At 32.9% G+C, this 19,913-nt stretch overlaps 1 protein-coding gene across 3 annotated transcripts; it reads left to right on the top strand.

Annotated features, from left to right (window-relative positions):
- The first annotated feature begins 1,717 nt into the window (after window positions 1-1,717).
- On the top strand, window positions 1,718-19,254 carry LOC114177679 (SH3 domain-containing protein). Of its 3 annotated transcripts, XM_028063135.2 has the most exons (29): window positions 1,718-1,877; window positions 1,977-2,231; window positions 2,480-2,539; window positions 2,903-2,995; window positions 3,372-3,600; window positions 4,862-4,968; window positions 5,496-5,558; window positions 7,457-7,557; window positions 7,703-7,797; window positions 7,930-7,950; window positions 8,261-8,356; window positions 8,445-8,565; window positions 8,673-8,813; window positions 8,943-9,133; window positions 9,967-10,238; window positions 10,947-11,048; window positions 11,670-11,846; window positions 11,947-12,135; window positions 12,407-12,648; window positions 12,730-12,876; window positions 13,844-14,060; window positions 15,374-15,502; window positions 15,591-15,728; window positions 17,047-17,106; window positions 17,437-17,616; window positions 18,362-18,421; window positions 18,553-18,632; window positions 18,898-18,937; window positions 19,072-19,254. In XM_028063135.2, the coding sequence occupies exons 1-27, from the start codon at window positions 1,872-1,874 to the stop codon at window positions 18,625-18,627; spliced, it is 3,567 nt and encodes a 1,188-aa protein (XP_027918936.1). In that variant the 5' UTR covers window positions 1,718-1,871; the 3' UTR covers window positions 18,628-18,632; window positions 18,898-18,937; window positions 19,072-19,254. The 3 variants fall into 3 exon arrangements, with proteins under 3 accessions (XP_027918936.1, XP_027918935.1, XP_027918934.1); XM_028063134.2 differs by having other exon boundaries at window positions 18,898-19,254; XM_028063133.2 differs by lacking the exons at window positions 18,898-18,937; window positions 19,072-19,254 and having other exon boundaries at window positions 18,553-18,820.
- Window positions 19,255-19,913: the final 659 nt, after the last annotated feature.

Here is a 19,913-nt window from a genome sequence, read left to right as displayed (position 1 = left end):
TGATCGACCACTATTTCACTCATAAAATATGATTACAGAAAAGTTAAAGAAAATAGGATTTGATACTTCAAACCAGTGTTTTACAAAGGTAACCTGGTCATATATGCTGATCAGAAGTTACATGTATTGTTCTTTTAATTATTTAATTTTTGAGTTAAATATATTTTTGTCCCTTTACATCTTTAGTAAATTTTGAAATTAGTTCATTTTGAAACTTTAAATCAATTTAATTTTTCATCTTTTGAAATATATGAATTTAATCTTTTTAATCAAATTTTGCTAGATTTATTTGATGTTTCATACGCATTTCAGGATTGTTATTTATACTGTTTGACACATTTTTGTTTTAATGTTAAATCAAATATTATTATGAAACATGCTTAAAATATCAAATAAACTTAATAAAATTTGATTAAAAGGATTAAATCCACATATTTTGAAAGATAAAAAACTAAATTGATCTAAAATTTTGAAATAAATTAATTTCAAATTTTACTTAAAGTTAAAAAAAAAACATATTTAACCTTTACTTGATGTCTATTCTATATTTAAAGAAATTTGTGCTGTTGTTATTAAGTAGGAATTGAAGATACTTGAAAAAAAAAATTGTATTCTTTTAATTTCGAATAAAAATGATTTCTAAAAAAATTTAAACCATAATATACATAAAATTGTATTATAAAATATTACTGCAGATAAATTTATTTTTTCCAATAGAAAAAAAACAAGTTAAACCATAAAATATACATTTAAAAATATTAACCTTTTTAATTTTATAAGTGTAAATAAAAATGTAAATTTTTAAAATTAAATCATAAACATATTTTTAATTGTTAGTAGTTTTCTTATTAATAATTTTATTTAATTATTTTTTAAATCCACATTTAAATAAAATTCACTAATAATAAATAGTAAATATTCACTAATTGATAGCATAATTCTTATATCTATTTCTATTAAAAATTTATTAAAATACATTTTTTTCTACTAAAAGTATGAGATATTTATTTAATTTCCATTATAGATTATAGCTATATTATACATTTATGGATTTTTTTTACCATTTGAGTCAAGAAGGTTGTTTTCAATTTTAAAACTTTCCCTTTTGAATATATAAACTATGCTAAGTCTCAAAAAAGAAAAAAAAAAACAATTACTCCAAAGTTCAATTTTCTCAAGGAAAATTCCTAGGTAACTTTTGAACACGTTACATTTATTGTTTTTGTTTCTGAAAACTACATTTTAACTCGCAACCACCCAATATCAAGACTGCTGGACTATGTTATTTTAAATACTTCTAAATATTTTTTTTTATAAATTCACATAAACAAATAATTAATAATATAAATTAAAAACTGTTATTTTTTCTCACATATATAGTGAAAGTTATATATTTTGTAACTATTCTTTTATACCCCTTTCCATCTTGTTCCTGCAAATATGAGTCATTTTATCAGTTATTATGATAAAAAATAATAAATATGATTAAAATTAATGAAAGATAATAACTATTTTGTTTATGTATATACTTTTTATAATTTTAATATAAATTCAATAATTTTTTATTTTAATATCATTATATTAATTAATTTTTTAAATATAATGATAAAAAGATGGGCATGTATTTGTTTTAATAAAAAGGTTAATCATACTTTTTCTGTTAATTAGTAAAACATATTTATTAATATTAAAAAATCGTAAAAAAAAAAAATGTCCGAAGGGCAACAAGAGTTTGAAAAAAAAAAAAGGAAATAAAAACGATGGCGGAACTCGTCCATTCTCACGGTTGGCCACCCCGCGGTGACGAATTAGCGTAGCGCTTACAATAGAGAAGACAGCGAAAGGGGATCCTTCCATCACACCATAAGCAAATGGCTGTAAATTCTCATTCTGTGCTTAGTTCTTATTCGCACTCATTACATCTTCTTAGCAATTCCAACTCCAACCTTCACTTTCTTAACTTTGATTTTGGTTAGGACTCGTCGGGAACAACACTCATGGATCTGATAACGGCAGACCCTACGACGGCGACAACGTCATCGTCGTCTTCGGCCACATCTACGGCGACGACGGCACCGTCATCTCTGCCCTCGGCGTTAGGTAAGCCTCTGGCGGAGAAGAGATCGAAGAGAGCGGCGTTGATGCAGATCCAGAATGATACCATTTCTGCTGCCAAAGCTGCTTTGCATCCAGTTAGGACCAATATCATGCCGCAAAAACAAAAGAAAAAGGTACAGAGATGTCGCCTCTTCTGCAAGAATTTGCGGTGCTTCGTAATTCAATTTGTTGCGGGTAGTGGATCAGTTAGTTTTGAGTGCAGCTACATTGCTTTTGCATATGTACTTAGAAATTCGGTGTTATTAGCAAGTAGAGTTTAGTGGATATGATATTGCACATTGAAGTCTTGTCTTATGCGGAAGATAGTATTGGTGGTGCGTGATTCTGTGCGTTTGATCTTCGTTCTCGCTTGCTTTTGCAGCCAGTTTCTTATTCACAACTCGCTAGAAGCATTCACGAACTAGCTGCCACTTCTGATCAGGTGACTATTATCACTTTCTCTCTGCGAGACTCCTGTTAGGATAAAGATAGGATAAACTTGGCTTCTCTACCAGCACTTATAGGAGAAGTAAATAAAAGGAATTGAGCTTCTTAAATAAGCTAAATCAACTTCCGCACTTAAACTTTTGGTAAAGCTTAGAAAAAAAAACTTCTTTAGAAGTTAAGTTCATAATTTTATGAAAGTTAAGTGCATAAGTTGATTTGACTAGCATATGCCATTTTATCTTTTTGTTTATTTCTCTTATTAGTGTTCACAACAGTGTTTATTCAAATAGGTTCACTAACATGCTTATGTGGTTGTCTATTCACTCATGTTTTGTTTATTATGGTAATATGGCTTCAGAAAAGTTCTCAACGGCAATTAGTGCATCAAGTGTTTCCAAAACTTGCTGTGTACAATTCTGTGGACCCTTCATTGGCTCCCTCTCTTCTCATGGTATTCTCCAACTCCTTTGAACCTGAATGTTTGCTTATATATGTTTCTGGTCTTCTCTTATGTATGTGGCATGTCCTTATTCCCAGAGCTCGAATGTTTTTGTACTAGTATTTTTGTCTTCAGTGTAGCCTGTGTTGTTCTTTTTATTTATTAAATTTAAACTTATTACTCCCTAGGTTTGTCTTTGGTAAGCTTATGGCATACTTGTGACAATTTTCTTTAGTGAACAGTCCTGCTGCTGATTTTACAATGTACATCATCATCATCATCATTATTCCTATTATTATCATTATGTGTTAATGATTTTCGTATTGGAATTTGTTTCCCCCTGCTTAATGTGTGGATAAAGTTTTGTATCTTTGTCCCTGTTTTGCAGCTTAATCAGCAGTGTGAAGATAGAAGTGTTCTTCGATATGTCTATTACTACCTGGCCAGAATTTTGTCTGACACTGGTTCCCAAGGTTTGAGCAGCGGTGGTGGGATACCCACTCCTAACTGGGATGCTCTGGCTGATATTGATGCAGTTGGAGGTGTTACTCGAGCTGATGTTGTGCCTAGAATAGTAGAGCAGCTTTCTGTAGCATCCACTAACTCTGAAACTGAATGTGAGTGTTACTCACTTTTAATTATGGTTTTATTAATGTTAGGCATAATGTTGCATACATGTATATGTATTTGTGCATGGGCTTATATGTTTTACCTTTAGTTGAGAAGGAGTCATAGTTACTTTTGGGCGGTTTAAGTAAAAGTATCCCCAGAACTCATGTGGAATGAATTAGTTCTCATTAACTCCTTTTTCACTGCAGCAATTTTGTAAATGGTTTTACCTGAAGATTTTAAGAACTTTTGGTCCAATAAGCTTTGGCATACACACACACACATATTATACTGTCTGTTGACAAGGCAAATGCATTTGTTCTGCCTTGTCTGGTGTCATGTACAAAAGTTGCATACATGAAAGTATGTAGAGTTAGTACAGATGAGAAATCACTGTATTCAAGGCTGTGTAGAGTTTTGGATAAATTGTTGTTGGAAATTTAAAGCATAAAGTGAGATTGGTACATTAGAGGAAGGAAAGATAAGAGAAATGAATTATTCCAGTCAGGTGGGAAAATTTGGACAAAACCAATAAACTAAATAAAGAAATTGGATGAGATTTTGCTCTGACTAATAAAATGGGACAAGTGTACCAAAATGTTAAGGTTGATATACTCTTTTATATTTTAATTGTGGAGCATAGCCATCCTTAATGTTACCTTTGAATTGGGACCTCCTATTTGGTAAAAAAATAATCTCTATTTAACAAGAGAAAGGAGGAAAAATAGTCTGAATCAAACTTTTCCGTTGTGTAATTGTATATTGATATTGTGATGGTGATATATTATTTTGCATTCAGCAATTCTATTATCTATCTATTTGAATGTATGGATGATTAACTTCCCCTGCATGAGAATTATTTGAAATTATAGTTTATATTGAGCGGGATATTTCTTGTATTCCTATAATTTAATTTGAGATTTTATTGAAGCTTCCATAGTTGTATTGTAATTGGTGCAAACTGCGAACATTATTTTGGATTTTGAATCTCAGTATGAATGTCATTGTGGCAATGTTGTCTTTGAAAATGCAGTACAATAATACATGGCATCCAGAATTAATATAATTATCTAAATCTCTTGATTAAATTATTGGAATCATGCTCATGCAATGAATTTTTTGTTTTCGTAAACGTAATTTTGTCCTGTTTGATAACTAACTTGGTCATCTTGTTAAAAGTGCACAAATTTTAGTTTTTGAATTAGGTGTTCAATTTTCATCTGAGATTATGAGTCCGTTAGTGACTTCTATTCAACTTATGTTTTGAAGTTCATGCTCGAAGATTGCAATCCTTGAAGGCACTTACATATGCTCCTGAAAACAACTCTGAAATTTTGTCCAGATTGTATGAAATTGTTTTTGGCATACTAGAGAAGGTTTGTGATTTCCTATTATCTTTATTGTGTATGATGTTGTTTTTTTCCCATTTATTTTTATTTATTCTTGTAGTCACCTCTATCCAGAATAAGTTTTTTGGATCTATTGATGTGTTTTTGTGAATCTTGGTTGTAACCTCAGTTTGCATTTATAAGTGCACTGTATGCACTGTCATTTGGTGTCCTTGGCTGAAATGAAGTTATGTATCTTTAAAGGAAAATCTTTGTCCCTATAATGATTTGGTGGAAAACAATTTCATAGCCTCATTAGTGGTGTTTAATGCATGTTTCTTCCAGAGAGTTCCCTTGGCTGACATACGTAGGGATTGAAGAGCTTCATTATTTTGTATTCCTTTTGTATCTTCTGCTACTTCAATGTAGTTTTTCTATTTGGAGTTATTCTCCTTTTCTCACTTTCTCCTTAAAAGTGTTCTTTCTTTATCAGAACAGATTTTTGAAATTATGGTACTTGAGCTTTTTTTACTTTTTCTGCCTCTAATGATTGTTAGGTTGTGAATGATTGTTAGGTTGGTGACGCTCAGCAAAAGCGAAAGAGGGGTATACTTGGGGCTAAAGGTGGTGATAAAGATGTAAGATCATTGATTTGTACTATTTTTTCTTTTATCCTTATATTTGTAACTTTTTTTTTGTAAATTTAGGGAATCTTTTTTTATAGCTAATGGAACTATTTCCTCTTTCCACTCTAAGCAATGTAGAATTCAAGGCTCATAAAAATGTACTTAAAGCAATTAGAGCAAGTGTGATACATGTCTTTCTTCCTAATAATATAGTATTCTTTTTCTGAGAGAAATTAGCGGACAAGACAAGTCTTTATGTTGCATTTTGCAATAAATCTATTGGTGCTTTCATACAAAAAATATTCCTAAATATGTAGATCCTCAGAAAATAGGACACGGTGTAAAGTACAAAGCCAATCAAGGTAGGAAAAGATCTACAAAATGAGGCTTTTCAAAATTTGATTGACAAGATTAAACTTGAGAACTGTCAATGTCCTGCAATATGAGAAATAGATAACATAGAGGTGTAGTCGAATATCTCTAGGAGATCACTAACACCCCAAGGACATCTATCATTTGCCATCATATGAAAATATCATTAAAAACAAAAAGAAAGATACAAAGAACTTATGGGGGACCCAACCAAAACCCATGAACAAAAAACAGGCCAACTATAAAGCTATACACAAGCTAAGAAGCCCTATACATAGAAAAAAGAAACTTATTATGATAAAAGTCCAAACTTACAAAAGTTGGGATAACCGTATACCTTTTAAACACTTCTCTAGAAGATAGGCCTAAACTTGCCAGCTTATCAACACAGTTTCTTGAGTCTTAAATCTATAACTGAAAAGAACCTACTAAAAGGTGGAAATACAGTTGCCCCAGAACCTGAAGCACCAACTTTAACAAATATGACATGACAAATACGAGGATGTCAGATTTTGAAAGTTACAAGACACAACTTGGTTTGACATAGATATGACTCAACATCACATATGTTTTTGGTGAAAACACTTGTGTTTAGAAGTGAACTTTAAGCTTAACTAATTCCATAACATCGACTTGTAAGGTGAGATTTGTACCCACTTATATACTGTAAACTAACCTTATCACTAGCTAATGTGGGACTTCCAACATACTCCCTCACGCTGAGACATATAAATCTCGTGCGTGGGACTAGACAGTAATAGGTAGTTCGGTAGCGGGTGGAACAATAGACCTAACAAATAACAAATTTCACTAGGGTAGGCTTTAACCCATGGTTCCGACACCATGTTAAGAAGTGGACTTTAAGCCTAACTCAACTCTATAAAATTGACTTGCAAGGTGAGGTTTCCACCCACTTATATACTACAAATTGACCTTATCACTAGTCAATGTGAGACTTTCAACAACTTGAATGATTTTATGTTATATCTCTAGCACACCCGATCATTCAAGAGCTTGTTGGGCTAGAAGCATGGATATTTAGAAAACAAAGATCTAGGGTTCTAAGAGAAAAGAGAATTTAGGGAAACTTTGTAATTGTTTTTGATATTCTGATCTCTTAAGAAAAGAGATCTATTTATGTAGTTATAGGGAGGGAGTATAAGAGAAGTTGTTGATGTGGCACTAGTCAATCAGCTTACAAAGAAAATAACTAACTACTATAACTGATTGTGCTGACGTGGCAAATACCCAATTAGCTTATAGTGAACAAACTATGCTGATGTGGCAGATAGGCAATCAGCTCAGAGAAACGAGAAGAACTCTCTATACACCATTAAGATCACATCCCTAGTGGTGATATTCAACTATTTATTAGATTGATGTGTGACTAAGATCAAACTCTAGATCTCTTGGTCATAGAGGCTTTAATACCTTGTCATAGACCAATAGTCCCAACAAACATAAGTTATTATATTGTATGAGGACACTTCAATGGTATTATACTATGTTTCTGACGTGTTATGTGCTTGGTCATATAGTCTATCATCCGAAGCAATCTACAATATGGTGCCTTAAGTGCTCTGAGAAGGCTCCCTCTGGATCCTGGAAATCCAGCATTTCTGCATTATGCTGTACAAGGGTAAGTTACTCCTACAACCAAAACTTTGAGGAACCAATAGTTCATGACCTCTCTTTGAGCAACTTTGTTTACTTTATTATTCGCTTTTGGTTTCTTCCCTTGGTTCCGATCTTCAGTTCTCAAAACTAAACAAAGTTTAATGCAGGATTTCATTTGCTGATCCAGTTGCTGTGAGGCATGCTCTTGAAATTGTTTCTGAGATAGCAACCAGGGATCCTTATGCGGTTGCTATGGCCTTAGGTAAGAGTTTAAATCTTCATATTATTTTCCATTAAAATGGTGTTTAATTGCGTATACTATTGTAATATAATGTTAGAATATTTTTTTTCAAGATTTCCTTAAATCTAATGCTTCTTGGATATTCTTTTGCAGGAAAGCATGTTCAGCCTGGAGGTATGCTAATTGGATCTTCATTGTTTCTTCCATCTTTCCTTTTTTTATTTGAATTTTACATTGATGGGGCGTCAACTTTATTTGGTAAAAAACAGTAGATAATGATTATGAACCAATTTTTGGTCAGTAAAGTATGTCAAAACACTTCCGTTACTTCCATTCATGATTTGTGTGTAAACGGAGAGGAAAATTTCTGCATAATTACTGAGTATTTATGCAAATGATAAGACTTTGTGAATATTTATAACTTACTATCTTGTTGCTGTTCTGCCACAAATAGTGTTATGATGGCTATTTGGTCTATATACAGGGGCATTACAAGATATTCTTCATTTGCACGATGTTCTGGCTAGAGTTTCTCTGGCGAAGTTGTGTTGTACAATATCAAGGGCTAGAGCTTTAGATGGTTGGTGTTTTAAAAAACTTGTGTTTAATTAAAATTGATCCTTGGTAAATATGCTATGGTTAAATTTGTGTTTTGCATGCATATACAGAGAGACCAGATATTAGATCCCAGTTCAATTCAGTGCTCTACCAGCTTCTGTTGGATCCTAGTGAAAGAGTCTGTTTTGAGGCAATTTTATGTGTACTAGGAAAATATGATAATACTGAGAGGTGCAATTTATCTCTACCTTCCTAATCATAAGTTTAGCTTTGATTTTACCGTTTACTTTCTGTCTTGTGATTGGGGGATGCAATCTTATTATGTTTACACATTCTAGGACGGAGGAGCGTGCAACTGGGTGGTATCGTTTGACCAGGGAAATTCTCAAGTTACCAGATGCATCGTCAAAAGAAAGTTCTAAAGATAAATCTCAGAAGATGAAACGTCCTCAACCTCTTATAAAACTTGTAATGAGAAGGTTCAAAAACTCGATTGCGTATTTTTGATGCATGTTGATTTTTCTTTTTGAATTATCGAGTCATTGGCTTGGGTGATGTGGAAGCTGTTTAATTTTAATTCACCTTGTCTATGATTTAATGTTTTTCAGGTTAGAGAGTTCTTTCCGTAGCTTTTCTAGACCCGTGCTTCATGCAGCAGCTAGAGTTGTACAGGAGATGGGGAAAAGTCGGGCTGCTGCCTTTGCAATGGGCATACAGGATGTTGAAGAAGGAGCAAACATCAATACATTTGCTGATTCTACAGATTATAATGATTCAGATGAAAGCACACACCCTGAAAGTAATGTTTATTTGATGTGTTTTGCGGTGCATGCTTCCATAGCATTTTAAACAAGCCTTTAAGTATGTTTTGATTATTATAGATAATTAGATACAGATACAAATAGTTACAAAGGTTCTTGAATGTTAAATTGAATTGTCAAGAGATATAAAACCAATCATTGGTCTTCATGAAACGACTTAAGCTTTTTGGACAGTTGATCCTTGACAATCATAATATTTTTGCTCAGTTTTATATGGTATTATCTTCATGTTCTTCCCCTTCGGTTTCTTTTTTGTTTTTTAGTTGTTCCTTTTGTTAGCCATGCTTTTCAGATTGTATTTTGAGATTTGTATTCTTGGAATTGGTTCTCATTAATTTGTTAGAAAGAAAGACAGATATTGGTATGTGCTTGTTTAATGAATTCACTTATTAGGCTGCTTGTGTCTGTGTTTGTACTTTTAAGCTAGGTTTAGTACAGGCATGGTTACTATCTATGTTTAATGCTGTTAACATTCACAGGATTCTTCTGTAGCACTCCTTTTCATGTTGGGTAATATAGGTTAACCTAAAAAGACTTCTGTACAGACGTTTGCTAGTTCTCCATCCAATTGTAGTCAAAATGAATCCTTTCTGAGTTTTCTGCACAAAGAAAAATCCAGTTCAATGTTTCTGTGAGTTTCCTGTAAAGTAAGCTCAGATACAATATAAGTGCAGTTTGATTGCCACTCAACAGTTGCATGCAATTAGTTATCTCGAAACAAATCTATACCCAAGTTTAGATACAGTCTTAGCGATATCTTGGTATGTTGAAATATTATCTTATTATCTACTTAATTGATACCTTGATGTAGGCATTCGAAGGACTTCTTCAGTATCTAATGGAACTGCTGGCAGAGATACTGTCGCAGGTTTGTTGGCCTCATTGATGGAAGTGGTACGGACGACTGTTGCCTGTGAATGTGTTTATGTACGAGCCATGGTGCTCAAGGCATTAATCTGGATGCAAGGTCCGTTTGACTCATTCGATGAACTAGAGTCTATTATTGCATCAGAACTTTCTGATCCAGCTTGGTCAGCAGCACTTTTGAATGATGTACTACTCACCTTGCATGCTCGGTTTAAGGTAAATGAACTTTCTCTTGTGAAGTTTATATCAATGTTAGGCATACTACTTGGATATGTTCAACAAAGCATTGCCTGAAAAAAGATGAGGCAATTGGAAACCGATATAGTTGAATTTTAGCAATCTTTTTGCAAATAATGTGGATTGATCAGCTGGCTGCAAAAGGCCAACTCTGTTAATTTTAATCTGTCAAGTGAAGGCTGATGGATGATTTACCCCAAGCATGGCCCCTTTCACACGTGATCCTTTTGAGCTTGAAGCATAGAATGTGCATTACTTTTGCAGTTATTTGAAAAAAAATAGGAAAGCAAAGGTCAAACTCTTGATCATTTAGTCATATAGGGTTTAATATCATGTCAAAGACTAACTCTCCTAAAAGCTCAAGTTGTTAGGTGAAAGGATCATGAATGATTTTATATCTAACATTCCTTTTCTTTTAACGACTTGTTAGTATATTTGATTCTGTAGTAATCATATGGTGAATTTGTTCAAATATTCAGTCTGTTGTGCTTTCCCATACCCCCATGCACGGCATGGATTTTTGTAGTTATGCTTTGCTGAAGTGACAACAATATCTTATTAGTAGTCTTCCTCGTTAACTTTGTATAACTCATTGCAAGTAATGGGTAAATGTGTTTATTTTTTGTATTCACGCATAATAGAAAGTGTAAGTTTGCTCACTAGTTCTTTTTCATTTTTGCTTTGAAGGCTTCCCCAGATATGGCTGTTACTCTTCTTGAAATTGCGAGGATATTTGCTACGAAAGTTCCAGGAAAAGTTGACGCTGATGTGCTACAGCTGCTTTGGAAGGTCAGTTTTTTTTCTTTTTCTTTTAGATAAAGTTCATGAAGATATCATTAAAAATTAGAAAAAAACAAAGAACTCACGGGGGACCAAACCAAAACCCATGATCAAAGAACAAGCTAGTTAGCTATAAGGCAATCCATGAGCTGTTACAGCTGCTTTGGAAGGTCAGTTTTTTTTCTTTTTCTTTTAGATAAAGTTCATGAAGATATCATTAAAAATTAGAAAAAAAACAAAGAACTCACGGGGGGACCAAACCAAAACCCATGATCAAAGAACAAGCTAGTTAGCTATAAGGCAATCCATGAGCTAAACTTCGCTATACATGGAAAGAAGACATGTATTATGAAGAAGTCCAAAGTTATAAAGCTTTGGAAGGTCAGTTTACCTTGATAGCCTTTTCATTATTTTTGAATTGATGTGATTGGTACACATGTTAATAATGGAGCGGTCAAATAATGATAAGTAGAGAGAATTGCAAACTGCAAAACTTCTGAAGCAACACATCCACATTACATTACATAGTAGATGCATGCGCACAGATGCGCAGTTCATTTGATCAAATTTGAGTTTCCTTGATGGTTTTTACTTAAAATGGTGACTGACTAAAGGAATATGTGTTGTCAGACTTGTCTTGTTGGAGCTGGTCCTAATGGGAAACATAAAGCTTTAGAAGCAGTCACAATTGTACTTGATCTACCACCTCCGCAGCCTGGGTCTATGCTTGGTTTTACTTCAGTGGACAGGGTGTCTGCATCCGACCCAAAATCTGCTCTTGCATTACAAAGACTAGTCCAAGCTGCAGTAAGCATTGCTATTTATTCAGAAGATCTTACTCACACTTTGGCTTCTACAACCAAAAAAAAGTTGAATCAAGTTTTTTTCTGACACTTGGTGCTTTTAGGTATGGTTTCTTGGGGAAAATGCAAATTATGCTGCATCTGAATATGCTTGGGAATCTGCCACCCCACCTGGTACTGCTTTGATGATGTTAGATGCTGATAAAATGGTAGCTGCTGCCAGTTCTCGTAATCCTACTCTAGCTGGTGCCTTGACGAGGCTCCAGAGGTGTGCATTCAATGGCAGCTGGGAGGTATATGTTACCCATTTGAGGGTTTTTTCCGTTCTTTACTTGCTTGGTTGTTTATTACCTCCATCTCGAAATTTGAATGATTTTTTGAATGGTATCTCACTACACTATGAGAACAATGATATACTTCATTAGAAAACGGTAGTGTTGGTTTGCCTTCCGGAAATTTGGTTTTGATTCAGCTGCTTGTCATATGTATTATTGCATATTTTTACCTCATGGTTATTTTCTCTTGCTGTTTAACTTAAGTATTCTCTGTTAAATGAACATGCAGATTAGAATTATTGCTGCTCAGGCTCTCACAACAATGGCAATTAGGTCTGGTGAACCTTTCAGGTTACAGATTTATGAGTTTCTGCACACTTTGGCGCAAGGTGGTCTTCAGTCCCAGTTCTCTGATATGCATCTTAGTAATGGAGAAGATCAAGGAGCAAGTGGTACAGGCCTTGGAGTTTTATTAAGTCCAATGATAAAGGTTTTGGATGAGATGTATAGAGCACAAGATGATTTGATCAAGTGAGAGCCAGATCATAATTCCATAATTGCTTCAGAATTGATGATCCTGATTACTAATGTTCATGAATTGCTTATAAACAGGGAAATACGCAATCATGACAATGCTAAGAAAGAATGGACTGATGATGAACTGAAGAAACTATATGAAACCCATGAAAGACTGCTAGATCTTGTTTCATTGTTTTGTTATGTTCCAAGAACAAAGTATCTTCCTCTGGGCCCGATAAGGTACTTATTTATTGAAGTGCATTCCTCATATGAGCTAATTTTGCATATTTCTCATGTATCTGAAGAGATTTGTAGGCTCTTCTGCTTACAGGGTAGTGCAGCAGAAGTATTTCTCATGTCACTCTACCAAATATTTATTTTAATACTTGTCACTGTTATATCTTATGCAAAAAATATATTTTAGAAGGAGATGCAAAAGTGAAGCAGAAGCCTGTTTTGGTTTCCGGGAGTGAACGTCAATCCAGAAATCCCCCGTTCCTGTAGCACTGCTACCATAATAGATGACACTTCTAAGGTCATCAAACTCAAAAGTTTATATAAAATTGTGAAGCTTCCGTAAACTAGACCATATAGTTGACTTGTAAACTACCAGTATACATGATAAAAAAAATATTAAAAAACCTATTAATGACATAAAGCCTTTACAAAATACTATTAGCACAATATTTCAGCACTTCAATTTGATAAAAAAGCAAAATAATAAATCTCAATAATAAAGTGTAATATGTCATTATAACTAAATAAGATCAAACTGTACGAGTGGCTAAATTATATATGTTCATAAGAATGCAAGTTATTCAAGATAAAACATTTTAAAAAGCAGTTAATTTCTTCAAATATCAGTTAAGTAATGGTAAAATGCTTCATTGTAGCTATAGAGTCAATGATGAGCAAAATCTACAGCTGATTTTACATTTGTCGAGTTGCTTCTGATTTGGGAGTTTGTGAGTTGATATGTATTTACTGAGTTTATCAGATTCTATCCAAAATGGATTTAATAGGGTTAACTCAGTTTCATAAAATTGATAGAGTTAACTTGAGAGTTTGACACACAGACACTTCTATACAGTTCGCTTCAATAATTTTTGTCATAATGTTTTGGTTAAACAATGAAACATTTATTTGCTTTTGTTTATGTTATTAGTGTTATTCTCTAAATATGATTTTACTCTAAATTTTTGGATAGTGCCAAACTCATTGACATCTATCGTACTCGCCACAATATTAGTGCATCCACTGGTTTGAGTGATCCAGCTGTTGCCACTGGTATATCTGAGCTTGTTTATGAATCCCAACCACCACCTGCTGAGCCTGATACACTTGATGATGACCTAGTAAATGCCTGGGCAGCAAACCTTGGTGATGATGGCTTATGGGGAAACAATGCACCAGCAATGACTAGGGTGTGCTTTTTATCTATTTTGTTTTGCTTCTCTTTAATTTGATAATATGACATCTACTAGTGGTTGCAAAGTATATTCCCTTCTCACTCTATGCACACACACAAACATAATAGGTTCTCAAATTGTGAATCTCCAAGCTAATTTTTCAACTGTGAATATTTGTTTTGAATCACAAGATTCAACAACAATGACTAACTGCTTCAAATATGTCATATACATGAGGATATATAGTGCACAATGTAATAATTTTTTAACTAGAAATAGATAGAACAACAAAACTAGATGTCTTTTAAAACAAATTTATCCGCTATATATGAGTTTCTGAAGCCTGTATTGTTTAGAAGAATGGAAACAAAGCAATGAAAAATAGATTGCATTCATTGGGCAAGAGGATGGAATATAAAATAGTGAAATAGTCCATTAGGATAAGTACAAAAGTGCCCCCTCAATTCCTAAATTGTGACTCGTGATGGTGATATGAAATTGCTCATATTTATTCGTACAGTAACACACAGATAGTTTAAAGTTTATCTTGTGATATAAACTGTGAGGTAGTCAAAGTGTACAATTTGAGTCGTGAATGGTAAGATTCTGATAACATTCTGCAAATAGACACTTTTAATCACAGTTATAGAAAAGGATAGGATCAATTGAGACTAGTGTCAAATTTAAACCACTGAATCATCTGATATTATTTTGGTGATTATGTGTACCTAATTTGTAATAATTTAAACATTTCTAGATATGTAATGTAATAGCAGAAATTTATTTATTTTTTGCATAACATGTACATTAAATTGAATTGTTATGAAGTATCAATAAATCTTGCCCTGCTTTTTTACATCTTTACATTCCCATATTAAGAAAATTACTTTTTCAGGTAGTTGCATTTGAAAATTAGAAACTTTTTCTTTACCTGACTCTCAATGTTTTTATCTGTAAAGAGGGATGCCAAACTAGAAACTGCAAATTGTTAAGTGGTGACTACCAACCAGCCTCTAAATTTTTTGTTCGAATCCAGTAGTTGACCATTATTAACTTTTGCATGTGATGAATGAGATGCAAGTAGCGGTTGAAAATTTTGTTCTTTTGTGAGATGAGTCATATAACAGCAGAAAACATATTTTGTTCAATTAATAAAGAATAGAAACTTTATATAGTCGAAATAAAAAACGTGGACTATGCTAACTTCCACATGAACGTGTGGAGGTTAGCAGTAAGTGTGTTTGTGAGCAAAATTTAAAGCTAAATATGCCTTTTCATTCGAAAGTAAATTGACTTTAAATTGAAAACACTTTTTTCTTTGGATTTAGGTAAATGAATTTCTGGCAGGTGCTGGAACAGATGCCCCAGAAGTTGATGAAGAGAATATGATCTCTAGGCCTTCAGTTAGCTATGATGATATGTGGGCAAAAACACTTCTAGAATCTTCAGAGCTAGAGGTAAGGATTAAGCCAGATCCTTTTTAACCCTGGTGCATTGGGTCTTGAACTTTGTGGTTTGACTTGCATCCATTACTTGTGAAAACAGGAAGATGACGCAAAATCGTTGGGATCATCATCTCCAGATTCAACAGGATCAGTTGAGACTTCAATATCATCCCACTTTGGTGGAATGAGTTATCCTTCACTGTTTAGTTCACGTCCATCCGGATATTCACAAACTACGGTACCAAATATTAATATTAAGAATCAATTTGTTTTGCCACATGCACTGTGCTTCTAATTTGATGCTATTCTGAATCATCTATATTGGATATTTTATGCATATTTTTGTAAGCAACGATAATATTGAATGGTCAACTCTTAGAATTAGTGTTAGTTAGAACCATAACTCTTCCATTGCCCTTGAGTTTGAGATTGCAAACTTCCCTAAACTTTCTGAAATCAGGTTACAGGTACAAAGGGAATTATAGAAATGGTGTGGTTGCATGTGGCTCACAGAAGTCGATCTTATATTCTTCCTGAGAATTTCTCTAGTATATATTGTTCGTTTTTTAGATAAACCTTTGAACAGTGCATCACATAAGTTGGTCCTACATTCTACCTGAGAACTTCTGTTGTATACACTGTTCCTTTTTTAGATAAACCCTTGAACAGTGCATCACATATTATTGCATAAAATACCACTTGTTGATCTGAGATTTTCTTTTTCAATTATTTGAACTCAAATATGGAATAGACACGTATACTTGTGTAGATTTTTGCCTCTTCAAGAATTTTAGATTAACAGATTTCACTGGCATTTATAATTGGTTTGTAATTTTGAATAAGATTCCAGATTGCCATGTTGTACTGACACCTTTTTGCATTACTGATACAACAAACCAACTAGAGTAACCAACAATTAAGTCATCAACACTATTCTCTCATGCTTATGTTCGTGTCAGCAATATACCCGATTTGGAGACAAAATTTGATAAAGGGTTTTATCGCGTTTTAAGTATATGTGTAGTCAAAAAGCATGTGCATTGCATGTGTAATGTAACTGTTCAAATTAACTATTAAATTTGATTGAAAAGGAAAATTTACTATAAATTGTATTACATTTGGGTGTGTTATGCTTAAATTGACGTACGAGGGTGGAGAGTGCAACCAAAGTGATATTTTAGAATAGTAAGTGCCTTTTACTCCATAATCTGTAATCTAATTGTTGGAATGGTTATGGAGTTTAGGCAGGGATGGAAAAAAATAATAGAAATTCAAAGTATGATAATAAACTGATATGACGTTGAATTATAAAGTGACATGAATGGAATTATAGGAGCTTGAATTATCCTAATTTACTGTGCATCATTCTCCCCAACTGAAATGTTCTGTAAATATTCTAATAAAATTTTTGCATCAATAAGTTATTAATCTAATTACCTTACCTTGAATGTTGTAATATTATCACACATTTATTAACTTTTTATTGAGCCATAACTCTGCCGTTGTCAACTTTTGGATTCGAAATTACTTACGGAAATTTACATTATCCATGGCAGGATAAGGCACCAGCAAGAGGAGGTGGTGGCCCCTCTATGTATGAGGGTCTTGGTTCTCCGGTAACATCTCTTGACTTGTTTTGGAGTATATTTGGATGAATTTCTATAAACGTACAATTAGGAAAAAAAATGAAATTAATTTCTCTGTAAGTTAAAGTTAATCTGTATATAAGTTAAAAATAAGTTAAAAATAGTATTTTAGAGAAATTAACGAGAGAATTTTTTACAAATTAGTTTATGTTTAAATTAAACTAATTTTATTTTATGGAGATGTTTATTTCTTTTATTTTTCCTAGAAATGCCTATTCAAAAGATTTATCCGAACAAACACTCAGTTTCATTTTATTCTTCTGATCTAGTTTTAATATTTAAATCCCAAAATATTTTCAGATAAGAGAAGAGCCTCCATCATATGCATCATCTGTCATGCAAAGACACGAGTCATTTGAGAACCCCCTAGCAGGAAATGGGTCGCACAGTTTTGAGTCTCAAGATGACGAACGAGTATCATCCGGAAATCCTCAATTTGGAAGTGCACTTTATGACTTCACAGCCGGAGGAGACGATGAAGTAAGTTGGTTTAAAATCAATGAGAAAAACCGTCGAACCAGCCATTTTAACTGGGAAATTTGTAAATAGGTTAGGTCAGCAATCTAAACAATCCTCAAACACTGAATAAAAAATTGATGCAAAAATAGTTGAACTAGTGCCACTAAACACAATTTTGAACCTTGACCTAAAAACAAAAACAACACAAAACCTAAAGAAAATGAGTTATGTTGGAAATTAGAAATCAACTTTTGGTATGGGTAATTGAAACTAAAGATCTATGGCGGCAAGAAACATGCAGCTGTACAATGCAAATGCCCACAAACGTCTTTACAAATCTGGAACCTGAAATGTAATGCTCGCACTTTACAAATCCGAACCTGAAAAGCAAAAGTATACAAAACTTAAAAAAGGGTCAGTAATATTGGAAATTAGGTTCAAATGTTGATGACTATTATTTAGCCTTTTCATTATTGATTATTTTAACCTCTCAAGCCTATATAGTATGCTCATATAATTCGAATTTAAGTTTTGCATTATATAATATAAAATTAAAATATATATAATTATCACCGATTCAACCAGTTGCAATGAATCATAGACCTTTAACTATACATATTCAATGACTACTTTGATGCATATTTGATATTTCTTTGGACAATGCCTTTCGGCTTGTTGTGTTCATGAATTCATGTATTATCTTGGGCAGGCATGGATATTTTAAATACGAACATGATGTAATTGCTTTCATTGTTTTTCCTGGCAGTTGAGTTTAACCGCGGGAGAAGATGTTGAGATTGAGTATGAAGTAGATGGCTGGTTTTATGTAAGTGTGGAAGATTTATATTTGTATTTCATCTGAAGTAGAGACGTAGATAAGTAGAATTTACATGGATTCCTCATGTTTTTAATTATGCATAGGAGAATCAATTGTTGATGACCTACTTTGCGGTGCAGGTTAAGAAGAAACGCCCTGGTAGGGATGGCAAGATGGCTGGATTGGTCCCTGTTTTATATGTTACTCAATCTTGAATAATGTACGTAAGCTGTTGTAACATCCGAGTCATGTACATGGCTTTTTTTTTTTTTGGTTTATTTTATCCATTATGGCTTTTATATGTTACTCCTGTCCTATGTCATTCTGGCTTTTCTCCTTCGATATCTTGTATCCTGCTCCCCAATTTGTTCAGTTGTATGCTATATCCATGTATCATTTTTTGTGCTATTTGCTTCCGAGTGTTTACTCATTTATCATAGTATAGGGGTTTCGAATTACTTGAATGTGTGTTTATTCTTATACAGGGAATTCAAATATACCAAGTGAAAGTCTCATATTTTTGAGGTCAGAATTATATCTTGTCTTCAAATCCATTCAATACTCATATCATCACATCTCCTGATAATCTTTTAACTTTTTTTATACCCTTGTCTTTTCCTACATCTTCCTTCTCAAATACAAATGAAACGTGCAACAAGATGGGGATGTTGTGGCTGAACACTAGGACAATTTCTAACTCAGAGCTTAGAATCTAACAATTTATTATTTATCACAAATTTAAATATTAAGTGTTTACTAAGAGGTTAGTATGTAATACTATTGTTTAATCTATTTTATTTTAAATAAATCTTATTATAAATTTATCTTTTTCCTTCTTGTCACTGATTTTAAATTCCTATCCTTAACTTGATTTGAGAATTTACAAGATGAAACGAACATTAATTTGACTCAAGTATTAAAAGCTGAGGTATGAACATTTAAATAACAGTCTTACCAACTAAAAAAATTTAAATTTAGTATTTTGTTTAAAATTATATATTAGTAATCATAAAATTCAGTAATAAAAAAAAGTCATCTAAGAATTTCTTAATCATTCACTATTATTCATATCTTAAATTATCTGTTTAAAAAAAATGACAACGGTGATCTGCTAGCAGACAACAAGAACTACCAGGTTTCAATTCAACCCTCCATAAAACAGTTATATATATACATATACTTTGAAATTCTAAATACTCTTTAATGGTGAGGTATACATAATACATATAATAGTTTTTTTTTTTTTTTTGAAATTGTATACATATGCAGATGTTGTACACTCACATATAATAGCAAATGCATCAATTAGACTGATATCTTTAGGGAATATCTTCAAACAAAAATCGATATTTTTATTCAGATGTATAAAAGTTGTTTAAATAATTTTTAAACTAATATCCAAAATAAATAAGAAAATAATGTTTTTTTTTAAAGCAGCGAATTGATGGCTGCGTGCATGCATGCACTATTGTGATTTAAAGGTGATAAGATAAGTTTCCGC

The sequence above is a fragment of the Vigna unguiculata genome, chromosome 3 (assembly GCF_037176805.1).
Source record: "Vigna unguiculata cultivar grain cowpea cultivar isolate G323 ecotype 2 chromosome 3, ASM3717680v1, whole genome shotgun sequence".
NCBI classification, from domain to species: Eukaryota; Viridiplantae; Streptophyta; class Magnoliopsida; order Fabales; family Fabaceae; genus Vigna; species Vigna unguiculata.
The sequence above is the reverse complement of the archived record's forward strand: the minus strand, read 5'-3'. Positions and strand labels throughout refer to the sequence as shown.